Source organism: Aethalodelphis obliquidens, unplaced genomic scaffold (assembly GCF_003676395.1).
Source record: "Aethalodelphis obliquidens isolate GAN/ISIS:26980383/991018 unplaced genomic scaffold, ASM367639v1 scaffold15, whole genome shotgun sequence".
Lineage (NCBI taxonomy): Eukaryota > Metazoa > Chordata > Mammalia > Artiodactyla > Delphinidae > Aethalodelphis > Aethalodelphis obliquidens.
The window spans coordinates 10,583,537-10,594,769 of record NW_020837959.1 but is presented as its reverse complement, the minus strand read 5'-3'; the positions used below and the strand labels follow the sequence as shown (position 1 = coordinate 10,594,769).

At 51.2% G+C, this 11,233-nt stretch overlaps 1 protein-coding gene across 1 annotated transcript; it reads right to left on the bottom strand.

The window, feature by feature from the left end:
* Positions 1-900: 900 nt before the first annotated feature.
* Positions 901-10,294, bottom strand: ZIC5 (Zic family zinc finger 5). Its single transcript, XM_027115899.1, is given in 3 exon segments — positions 901-3,793; positions 8,472-9,932; positions 9,935-10,294. Coding segments are annotated over 3 exon segments (1,956 nt in total). The 5' UTR covers positions 9,987-10,294; the 3' UTR covers positions 901-3,350.
* Between the last annotated feature and the right edge of the window lie 939 nt (positions 10,295-11,233).

Below are 11,233 nucleotides of genomic sequence, written 5' to 3'. Positions count from 1 at the left end.
AAGGGGAAACTTGTTTTATACACGCTATACAAGGTTCTGCTCATTGTCAGATATCTTTTATCTTTTATATTTCCCATGAATGATTCATGTCTTAGTGGCTTTGTGTCACCCTTCTTTTCACGAGAATCTTCATTAGAGAGCTGCAAGTCTTCCCATTGATTGGGGCCTTCGTTTACGAGTGTTTTTCTCCTTCGTGTGCTGGTTACTGTCACCTGGCTTCAAACAACCCTTTGCAACCTGTTTCACCTTTACTACATTTAACAAACCTGACTTTAAAAAACCGCTGTAACCCTTTGGAGAGCTGTTTATTGACATCACTACCAGTTGTTTTTAACTACTTGCCTTTTATCAGCTTTGTATCAGCCAACCTAAAAACAAGCGAGTGTTCAGCCTTGTTTATGTGGATAGCCAATCGCATTACTTTAAGCCACTTGGGCATTTTGTTGCCATGAAGCTCATTTCTCCTTAACACCTGCCCCAAAATGCTAAGTTACTTATCTCCACTCAACTTCCAAATAAACCACAGTAAAATTGGGTTCTGATCCTATCACCTGATACACGAGGTGTTTGATGCCCACTACGCAACTTCACTCAGGATGTGTTTAACTCCATACCCATCTTAGCTCTGGATTCTGCTTTCATCTTCTTTGTGTCTGGAAACGTCTCACTGTCCCTTTCTCTATCTTTTCCTCGTTCTTTTTTACCCTTTTTCTTTAGAGGCTGGGCAGCAAAGAAATACTAAAATTTGTTTTTCAGCTCTCCACTGATTAGGATCACTAAGGACATTACTAATCTTAACAAATGAATGCAGTAACCCCTAAGATTTATGCTACCATTCTGTGCAACCTGCAGGGCTTAGTCTTCATAAATATACTGTACTTTCTAGATTAGACTGTAAATTAGACCAAGCTGTTAAAGTATTTCATTGCTTGGGGAGGGTGAAGAAATAAAGAGATCAAAGGAAGAGAACCTTCTGATTACTACATGAGCAACCTGTTCTGTCTGGAAGAGAATGGCATTATGTGCCATCACGTAAAACATAAGCAATACATATGAAGAATACCTTTATTAAATTTTTTACTTCATAATTATTCTTGCTTTCTATTGGAGGTACACATTTTATGTTTTTATTTTAGGTGTATCAGGAACCAATAAATCTGTGGCAGAGAGTTAACCAATGCATGGCAAAATACATAAAATACATATTCCTTTGTTTCATAATAAATAAACCTGTAGCATAATAAAGAATAGTGCAAACTACCATTGAAAAAGTTGTATAAATAAAACAAATTATAAATCAGGAATATTTTGTTCGAATAAGTTTACGATACATAAATTATCCCCCCGAAGTTCATACCTCATCTTATTTTGTCTATTTGAAAGAGCTTTGAAAGTGAATATGAAAATCAAATAAACTTTAAAAATGTAGAATTATTTTATATTCAAGTTTTATGGTCTTTTTCTTTATAAAGGAGGGTCTGCATGTTTCATATTCACCGTAACAATCTGAAGACAACATTGAAAGGCTTTCAAAGTGACAGCACCATGCACTGTACTAGTAATAGAATATATCTATAAACTATATATAATCTCATCAACACAATGCAAAAGAGACATGCAGGAAGAGTCCTGGTTTTCACATTACGTTGTTCATTCAAGTAAGCTTAAAAATATATTTTCCCATTTTCTTTCTTTTTTTTAAAATAAATCGTAGATCATAAATGACAATCTTTCACCAAAATGTATAATATAATTCTTTGGTGTGCTTTGAACTCTTCCAGGAAAAAAAAAGGATGATGTCTGAAAATAAATTAATTCAACTGTACAAATAGTGTTCACATACACGTTATTAACAACAAGAGTACATCAACCACTCACAGCACACAAAACAAATTTCTACAAACCCTGGGAAGGGAGTGTCTTCAGGGTCTCTGAGGATAAATTAGTGCTCTTTAGTATATCTGTATCATGTTTATGATGGACTACGTTTTGCACACGAGATTTGTTGTACCAACCGAAAATAAACTAAGAGTTACTGTCCTAGGTCCTTGACCTTTTTTGTCCTAGCTTGACAGCTCTGGCAAAGGTCACACATTCATCAGTGTTTGGTGGTAACTATAAACGTTTTAAAATTTTTAATATGTATAGCAACTCCCTCTCCTCTTTTAATGTAGGTCATACATTGTCATTTGCAAGTGGGAGAGTTCCGAGTGCTCAGGTGGAAGAAAATGCATTAAAATGCAACTTCCAGCACTGAAAAGTAAAGATGTTTTAAAAGGTCGATACAACAGTATAAAAGAGGGATTGCCCTGTTTGTAAAACAACAGCCTTCCCCCCAAAATAGGCATGTTGCCAACATCACACCTCCTTACACTTGCCTGTTAATTTTGGCATCCCAAAGAACTTATGATCTAAAACATAATCTCTTTATTACACAAGAAGTTTGGACAGAGTAAAGAGGCAGGCTCTGAGATTCCAGATGAAAAAAAAAAAGAGGAAAAAGAAAGCACTTGAATTTCTTCTATTTTATAAAATATCACAGTTTCACAGTTGTCTACCGCAGCAGCTTTTTCTTCTCTCCACTGTTGCTGGAACAATCACGGTGGCACAATATATGGAGATGTACTAGGTTGCTGCATCTTTTTTTAAAAAAAAAACCATACAAGCAGGGTACTGAATAAGTAATCCTGTATAAAAATACTGTGTTAGGTGAGATCAGTAATAAAAGAGTAGAAATTAAAAATTACAAGTATTAGAACTTAAAGGGTTTTTACAAATATTTTTGGACACAGGTACAGTCCAAGATCTGTTGGCAATGCAGCACGTGTGTGGTTTACAATCAAGAGGCCTTTGCAGAATTAGGGCCCAAGCAGGAGGCAGAGAGGCTCCAGAGAAGCCCATGATGGTGTCAAAGGCGTTCGTGAGGCACTCCAGGAAATGCAAAGGGCCTTGGTGCTGTGTTGAGTTCTGACTTAATGCTCTTTCTCTCACCCTTGTAAAAACTATATATATGGCATTGGCAGTGTGTGTCTCGATTCACTAATCTCTCCATTCATTTTCCATGTGGTACAACCTGCTCTCAGTCCTGTGCCCCTGCAACACACAAGTCCAGCTTGGTTGGGTTTTTTTGTTTGTTTGTTTTCTAAGGGGAAAAAAAACCCAAATATCTTAATTAAATTAATTAAATGTACAAACACCATAGGGTTTCATACTGAATAAATAGGGCTAATTAGACCCGGTGGCAAGTCTGAGTCACGAGTTTGTCTCAGCCTCGGCATTGTCTCAGGTTAGGATACGGTCCAAGGGCTCCCACTCATTGTTGTACTTATTATTATTATTACTAATAAAATCTAATGTATGGTCCGCACGCCTTCAGAGTTCCGGTACATCTCCTCGTCGTCAGACTCAGAAGTGGTTCCACTGCTGGAAGGGGTGTGGAGGTGACTGGGGACCCCACTGGGCTGGCAAACGTACCACTCATTGAGGTTGGTCACCTGAGGGGACAGAGTGCTCGAGCGACTCCTGGTTGGGTCCAGCACAGGGGACAAGGGGGCACCCACTGGAGTCCCCACCGATGAGTAGCCCAGGGGTCCTGGAGAGGGTGGTGGGGACTTGCAGTGAATCTTCATGTGCTTCCTCAGCGAGCTCGGGTGGGTGTAGGATTTGTCACAGCCTCGGATCTTGCAGTAGTAGGGCTTGTCGCTGGTGTGGACATGGGAATGTTTCTTTCGGTCACTGCTGTTGGCAAACTTCCTGTCACAGCCATCAAATTCACATTTGAAAGGCTTTTCTCCTGCAATAAAACATAGGAAAGGTTAACAAGTGCTTTTCAGAGACCTCTCACCTGAGAGAGAAATCTTAGAGCAGACATGAGGATGCATCTTCCCATCCTCCTGAAGACCAACTCCCAGTCTAACTCCTAATTCCCATGTTCCAGGATGCAACAGGGAAGGGATGCTGCGGGGATGGGCCTGGTGTCCCCTGGCCTGGAGGCTCTCCTTGGACCTGGGCTTGCGAGAGGCTGGATGTCAACCCCGAAGTACCATAGGGGTCAAGGTGAGAATGGCTAGAGCATGGTCCAGGCTCTAACACTGAAATCCAGCTAGGACCCAGATTCCCGCATCCTTGTTCCGCTCAGGGTCTATACACACAAAAATTCAAGCCCATCCCCTGTCAAGATAAATGCTGATAAAATACTTCCAAAGCCACAGCTTGGGTGAAGACCGTAAGAAAAAGAGAAAAAAGACAAACACATATTCTCAATTAAAAGTAAACTGGGGGCGATGCAGTAAAATTATAATAATGGCATTTTGTTTCAGAGTGTTCCCCAGGATTTCCCTGATGGGAAAGGAAAGGAAATACACCAAAATCCTGTTCTCTCCAGAAATAAAGACGTCTGTGAAAAACATGATCCCACCACTAGATTTTTTTATAAGCCTAGCTGGGCAGAGAATAGGCTGTTGCCCTCTTCGTTCTACCAGCTTTCCTCACAACTTGCTGGGCAGTTGAGACCCTAGAGGAACAGAACCTTAACAAACGTTAATAAAGACTACAAGCCTTAGCCAGAACCTGGCATCCCCTGATGGCATAAGCAGACTTCTTATTCTAACACTGTTTAACAACCAAAAAAGATCGTTTACCAGAGTCTCTGGGCCCATCGCCCCTTTAAGCTGCCCTACCCACCCCAGGAGCACAGGGCCTTTCAACACAAGGCCCAAGGTCCAGGTGGTGGAAATGCTCAGTAAGACGAGCAGATATGCAGCCACACTACACTTCGGTATTAAAAAGCAGAAACAGGAAGACAGCAGGTAACTATGAATTTTCCCCCTCCCATTAGTATCCATGAACTTGATGTATTTGAGTCCATAACTGAACATGTTATCTCATACATATTGTGGTATAATAAATATATTCCTTATATTTAAATGATTTAAAAAATAGAGTTGAATTTCTCTACATTTCAGCAGCTACTCTGGTGACACACAAGATATGGTCTTTTCCTTGGTTTCTGACAATTTATTTTTTAAAAAGCCAAACAACTGTTAAGACAGCTTAGTGTACATAAATTTCTGTGGTGGACTTTCCTGTACAAATATTTCAGTGTAATTTTCTCTTTTTTAATTTCATCAATGCTAATTGCTTCAATGCCAGAGTACGTTAGCACATCTGAAAAGTATTCAGATGCCTGGAATATAACATATACTACCTGGAAATACTGCTTTAAAGCAAAATTAAATATTATCATTTAATATTTATAATATATTTATATTATTTAATATACCTCCTGCCTTGGGCCATGAAGAGAGGGAAAAACACAACATAATGCAATGATAATCGTAACCTTTAAAAATTCTCTGTAGAGGGGCTGCAACAAAAACAGTTAACCGAGTTTTATCAAAACACTGGTTATTTGTCCCGATTTCTACATTCCACTTTAAGTTGGCTAATACTAATTTAATATAGCATTCTTCCAAAAATAATTATAATCAGCTTTTCTTCATCATGGAGGTTTAAGTAATTTTATTCACCCTATGCAAATGTGCAATGTTGCTTTTTAGAATTCTTATGTTTCTGCACAAGCCAAGTATCTTGGATTGTGCAGAATAAACGGCTTGGACGTTGCTGGCTCCACCACTGCACATGTTGAAAGAGAAGCATTAAGAATCAGACCCAGGGGCTTCCCCGGTGGCACAGTGGTTGAGAGTCCACCTGCCGATGCAGGGGACACGGGTTCGTGCCCCGGTCCGGGAAGATCCCACATGCCGCGGAGCGGCTGGGCCTGTGAGCCATGGCCGCTGAGCCTGCGCGTCCGGAGCCTGTGCTCGGCAACAGGAGAGGCCACAACAGTGAGAGGCCCGCGTACCGGGGCGGGGGGGGGGGGGGGGGGGGGGGGGGTGGTGGTGAATCAGACCCAGAAAAGGCAGATACGGAGTGGAAAGAAAGGTAGAAAAGCAGGGATAAAGGAGAGATGGAAGAAAGTAGAAAAAAGAGAAAGGGTGATAGAATTGCCTATTTTTATTCAGGGGGGCCTACGTACGGGGAGGGGGGCAGTTAGCAAATTCACCCTGCTAACAAAGGGTGAGAGACCCTAATGTTTACATTTCAGATTCTGACAGAGGGGTCACGTCAGAATTTAACTACTTACAGAGTTTTAGAGAGTGAGGGAAGCTACGTGTGAGAACTCGAGTCCAGCCCAGAGGAAGGTTATAAATGGAATTGGGGACACGTGGGTCAGGAAATGGGCCTTCAGGAGTGGCCGGGGATTATTCCCTTTGATCAAGCCGTTCCGGGATCCCGGGTAACCCCCAAAAAGGGAGAGCCTTGTGATGGGGCAGGGAGCCCGGCCTGGCCTTTCTCTGGACACAGTGCTCAGTGGCTTAGCGGCCCAGGGACGGCCCAAAACACCCGGCGCGGGTCTGAGCATCAACGCGAGGGCGCTCCCATCCCTGCCCGAGGGACCCGGCGAGGCCCACGCAGCCGCCGCGAGCCAGGCGAGAATGCAACCTTGCGCACAAGGAACCCGAAAACAAAACGGCCCCGGGTTCCCTCGGCGCCCGGGTCTCCGCCCCCGGCAGCACGCGCGCACGCCCCCTTGGGGCCCGCCCTCGAGGGGGGCGGGAGGCTGCCTGTCCCCGGGGGCCGGAGAGCCGACACCCGGTCAGCTGCCGCGCAATTTCCAGTTCCTTGCCTGACCCGGGCGGAAACGGCCCTCACCTCCGGGCAGCCCCCTGCCCGCCAAGGGATGATCTACTCCCCTCCGAGGCCTGGAAAGGCGGGAAGGGCCCGAGGTCGCGGGCTCCGCTTTTAGGGGTTCCCTTTGGGGGCGGCTTCACTTCGCGCGCCCCGCGCGTCCCGCTCACAGCCCCAGGCCCCTGTCCCGTCGGCAAGTGCTGGGCACGGGGGCCAGCAGCTGGCTTAGCGGGCCAGGGAGTTTTTACGAGAGCCTTGCGGGACGCTTCCTTTTGGCAAAATCATTAAGTCGGACTGATCCCGATTAGAGAAGAAAGGGGCTGGCAAACGGAACTCGGGGGAAAACGCGCTCCCAGCCGGTCAGCGAGCCAGTCCGCAGGAGGCCTGTCAGGTACCGGCGACAGAAGCAAGGCCCGGGGCTCCAGCCTCGGGCCCCTGGACCCGGCTTCTCACGCAGATCCCCCTCACCCCTCCGCCAGTGGCCTCGGCCCCGGCCGCTGGCCAGGCGTTGCGGCCCAAGCCCGGCGCTGCCTCCTCGTCGTCGCCGCGCCGATAAATCAGCCAAGTAATTACTGAATGTAAACTCTACTTAAGTGTCCTCCGAGGGATAATATTGTCTGTCCCTATAAATCCCGACTGCACTCGCGCTCATCAGCGCTTCTGCCCAGCGCGCTCGTCTGTTCCAAGGGCCACACGGCCCACTGGCGACATCCCACGCCCCAGGCCGCGGCCGTGGCACCCCCTACGGCAGGGCTCGGGGTGGGGACGGGAGGGTTCCCCAGAGTGCCGGGGGCTCCTTCCAAGTCCCACGGGGGGGGGGTAGGCCCCAACGACCGCTGGAGACTCTGCAGCTCGCCCTGTCCTCCTCCAAGGAGAACCTTCCTTTAAATGGACAGAACCCAATTTCTCCAGCACCCTCTAGGGCATGTGTGATAAACTGTGTGACGGCGCGTGTGCGTATAGGTGTAGATGAAGGTGTGTAAATGAGTAAGTGTGATTGTGTCATCAGGGCACAAGGACGTTCCAGAAATGAGGGAGGGGTGTATGAGGGCATATGGGTGTGTGAAGTTGTTCGTGTGATGTGTATGTGCACATGAACGTGTACTGTGGGGTGTGTAACGGTGGGCGAGTGTGTGTGCGTAGGGGGAAGGTCCCCGGAAGCCCGAGGGCGCATTACTTTCGCATTTTGCACCCCTCCCCGGAGGGACAGGGTCCCCTCTCCCCTCCAGGAGGGGCCACACCGAGCTGGGCCTCGCGGCCCCAATACCGCAGCAAATCCCACGCGCCCCTCGCACGCCCGCTCTTTGGAGCACGGCGACCGCGCGGGACCCGACATCCGATGGGGAGGGAAGAGCCGCCGGGGCGGCTCCGGCCCTCCTCCCCCATCGCCCTCCCCAAGTTCCCGGGGCCGGGCGGAAGGGGGCTGCCGACCGTCCTGGGCGCCTTCCTGCTCCGGCGGTGGCTGCTTCTGCTCCGGGGTGGCGGCGGCGGCGGCTGGAGCGCGTTGCCGGTCCCGGCGGAGGGGCTGCGGGAGCGCTGGAGACTCCACCGTGTGGGAACCCAGCGCGGGGCCTGTGTGTGCTATCGAATTACTTATTCATAGAAAAAAAGGGGGGAGAGAAAAAAAAGAAGTCACATGTCCGGGTTATACGTATGCGAAGAGAAGCAGCAGAAGGAGGGAAAAATTAAGGCGAGCAGGAGGAGGAGGAAGAGAAGCAGCGGCAGAAGCGGCGGCGGCGCGGGAGGCGGCGGCGGCGGCGCGGCCGGGGACAGACACCCACCTGTATGAGTGCGCTTGTGGATCTTGAGGTTCTCGGAGCGCGCGAAGACCTTGCCGCAGCCCGGGAAGGGGCAAGGAAAGGGCTTCTCGCCGGTGTGCACGCGGATGTGGTTGATGAGCTTGTATTTGGCCTTGAAGGGCTTGCCCTCGCGCGGACAGTCCTCCCAGAAGCAGACGTGGCTGCTTTGCTCGGGGCCGCCCACGTGCTCCACCGTGACGTGGTTCACCAGCTCGTGCATGGTGCCGAAAGTTTTGGAGCAGGGCTTGGCGCCGCCGGCCGGGGGCGGGGGCGGCGGCGGCCCGGCCAGCTCCTCGGGGTCGATCCACTTGCAGATGAGCTCCTGCTTGATTGGCTGCCGCATGTAGCGCAGGAAGGCCCCGGCCGCCCCTGGGAGGTGGGGGTGGTGCTGGTGCGGGTGCTGCGCGGGCGCGGGCGGCGGTGGCGGCGCCGGGGGCGGCGCGTGGTGTTGCAGGTGGGGCCCGGGTCCGGCCGCCGCGGCAGCAGCCGCCGCCGCCAGGTTCAGGTTTAAGTTCACGGCTCCGTAGCCATGCAGGGCGGCGGCTGCAGCGGCCGCCACCGCACCGTAGTGCGCATCCCCCGAGCGCGGCGCGAAGGGCGGCTCCCCGCGGCCGTACAGTTCAGCCGCCGCGGCTGCCGCCGCTGCCGCCAGCCCCAGGCGCATCTGGCCGTTGAGCGGGTGCGGGTGGCCGCCGGGGCCTCCCGGCGTGTCGTGCAGCGAGGGAAAGAGCGCCGGGCCCCCGCCGCCGCTGCCGTCCGGGCCAGCGTAGGTGCCGCTGGCCGAGATGAACATGCCGGCCGAGTGGGGAGGCGGGGCCGAGTGCTGGGGGGAGCCGGTGCCGGACCGCTGCTCCCCTCCGAGCGGGGCCCCGTGCATGGCCGCCGCGGGGGCCGTGGCGGAAAGGTCCCTCCGGAGGACGAAGTCCCTGCTGTGGCCTTTGCCGCTGCTGCCGCCGCCGCCACTGTTGGTGGTGGTGTAGCCCGAGAGGCCAAGAGGAGGGGGAGGGGGTGAAAGGGAGGGAGGAAGAGGAGGGGCTGGGGGCGGGGGCGCGGGCGCGGAGGACTGCACGCTACCGCTGCCCCCGCCGCCAGGGTAGGTGCCGGCGCCCGGGTGCGAGACCGAGGCTGCAGCGCGGGCGGCGGCCGCTGGGGCCTCGGGCTGTGCCGGGAGCGCCTGGGAGGGAGGGCTGAGGCCGAACGCGCTCGCCTGGGCCATGTGCTGGGGTCCGAGCGGAGTGATGGCCACGCCGGGGTCAGCGCCCAGGTCCCGAGGGCGGAGGTGCGCGGCTGCGGCGCGGAGTTGGGAGTGGGCGGCCGCGCTGGCCAGCGCCGGGAAGCCTGTCATATTCTGAAGTGGCCTGGCCTGAGCTGTTGCCAAATCCGCTAATCTCAGCGCTGGCGGGTTCCTCTTGCTCAAAGGGGTCTCCATCAGAACTACACAGACTCACAGGCCCTCACTGGGGGGACTTTTTTCCCTCTGCCCGCCTTCAAAAACATGTATATGTTAGGCGCTCTTTAACTTCTTTGTCCTAGCCTCCGAACTCTGCTTATTCCCGTTCCCACTCTGTCCTCCAGCGACTGGCAGAGCAAACACCACATTTGAGCTGCGCAGTGGGACCGAGATTTTGGAAATAGCAAGGGTGGGATTGGAGGGAGCCGCGTGATTGGCAGCAGCCGCGGCTGACCGATTGGCTCCCTTTCAGGCTCAGCGGGCATCCGCCCCTCTGCTCCTGGCCGCCTTCGCTTTCGCTTCGCGCCCCTTCCTCTCCCCGAGCCCTGCGTCCCCGCCTCCCCAGGGATTCCCAAGTTGCACTTGCAGAAAGTTTGCTCCGGGCCTGCGCGCGCAGCGTCCCGCGTTCCCATGACGCGCCTTGCGGGGAACGTGCGCCGGCACGCGGCCGAAGGGCGCCTGGAGGCTCTGAGCTGGGGACCCCCCGGGGAGCAAAAGGCGGGGGGAGCCCCCAAATTCAAAAGCCTTCGCTCACTGCATGCAGCATCCCTTCCTTTGGAAGAGCTCCGGGCTGCTGACTGGGGGAGGAGGATGAACAGATGTATGACCGTCATCCTACTCGTAGAGGTGATACTAGAAACTTATTTGGGAAGGACACTCAATCTACCGAGCGCTCACAGAGGGCGCACAGACAGTAGATGGAATGAGGAAGGATATTAAAATCCTATTGGTTGCAAAACACCAGGTGAAGTAAAAAAAAATCTTTCCCCAAAGGAACCGTTTTACCTCGACTTTTTAGCTCATGGGATCCTTTTCAACATGGTTCAAAGGAGTTGGCTCGAAGTGTAATCTCACTGCTCATCGATTCTAGATCTGCCACTTCCAATTAGATCTACCGGGGGGCAAAAAACATCGGGCAGCGATTCTAACTTTTGCTTCTCGGAGATAACAGTGGCAGGGCAGGCCAAACAGCATCTCTCCAGAGGGAAGCGGCTAAATAAACGATATCCTTTAAGCAGAAGTTCTCCTTCCGGTCCAGAACGCACTCCACATGGGTGCCTCAGTTTCTTTGAAAGGACCACAAGTTAGAATTGATCCAATAAAATAATCATTTTATTGGATCAGTATCTTTGCGGTTTATATGCTGATAGAATGACCTTTTATCCTGTTATTTTCTAATAAGCTCATCTAGCAGGAGAGATGTTTTACTTGAAAACCATAAAAACTGACTCTAAAAAAAAAGTGAGCCCCATCCCTTTCAAGCGAGTTGCTATCAAATCTTTTTAAAAAGTGA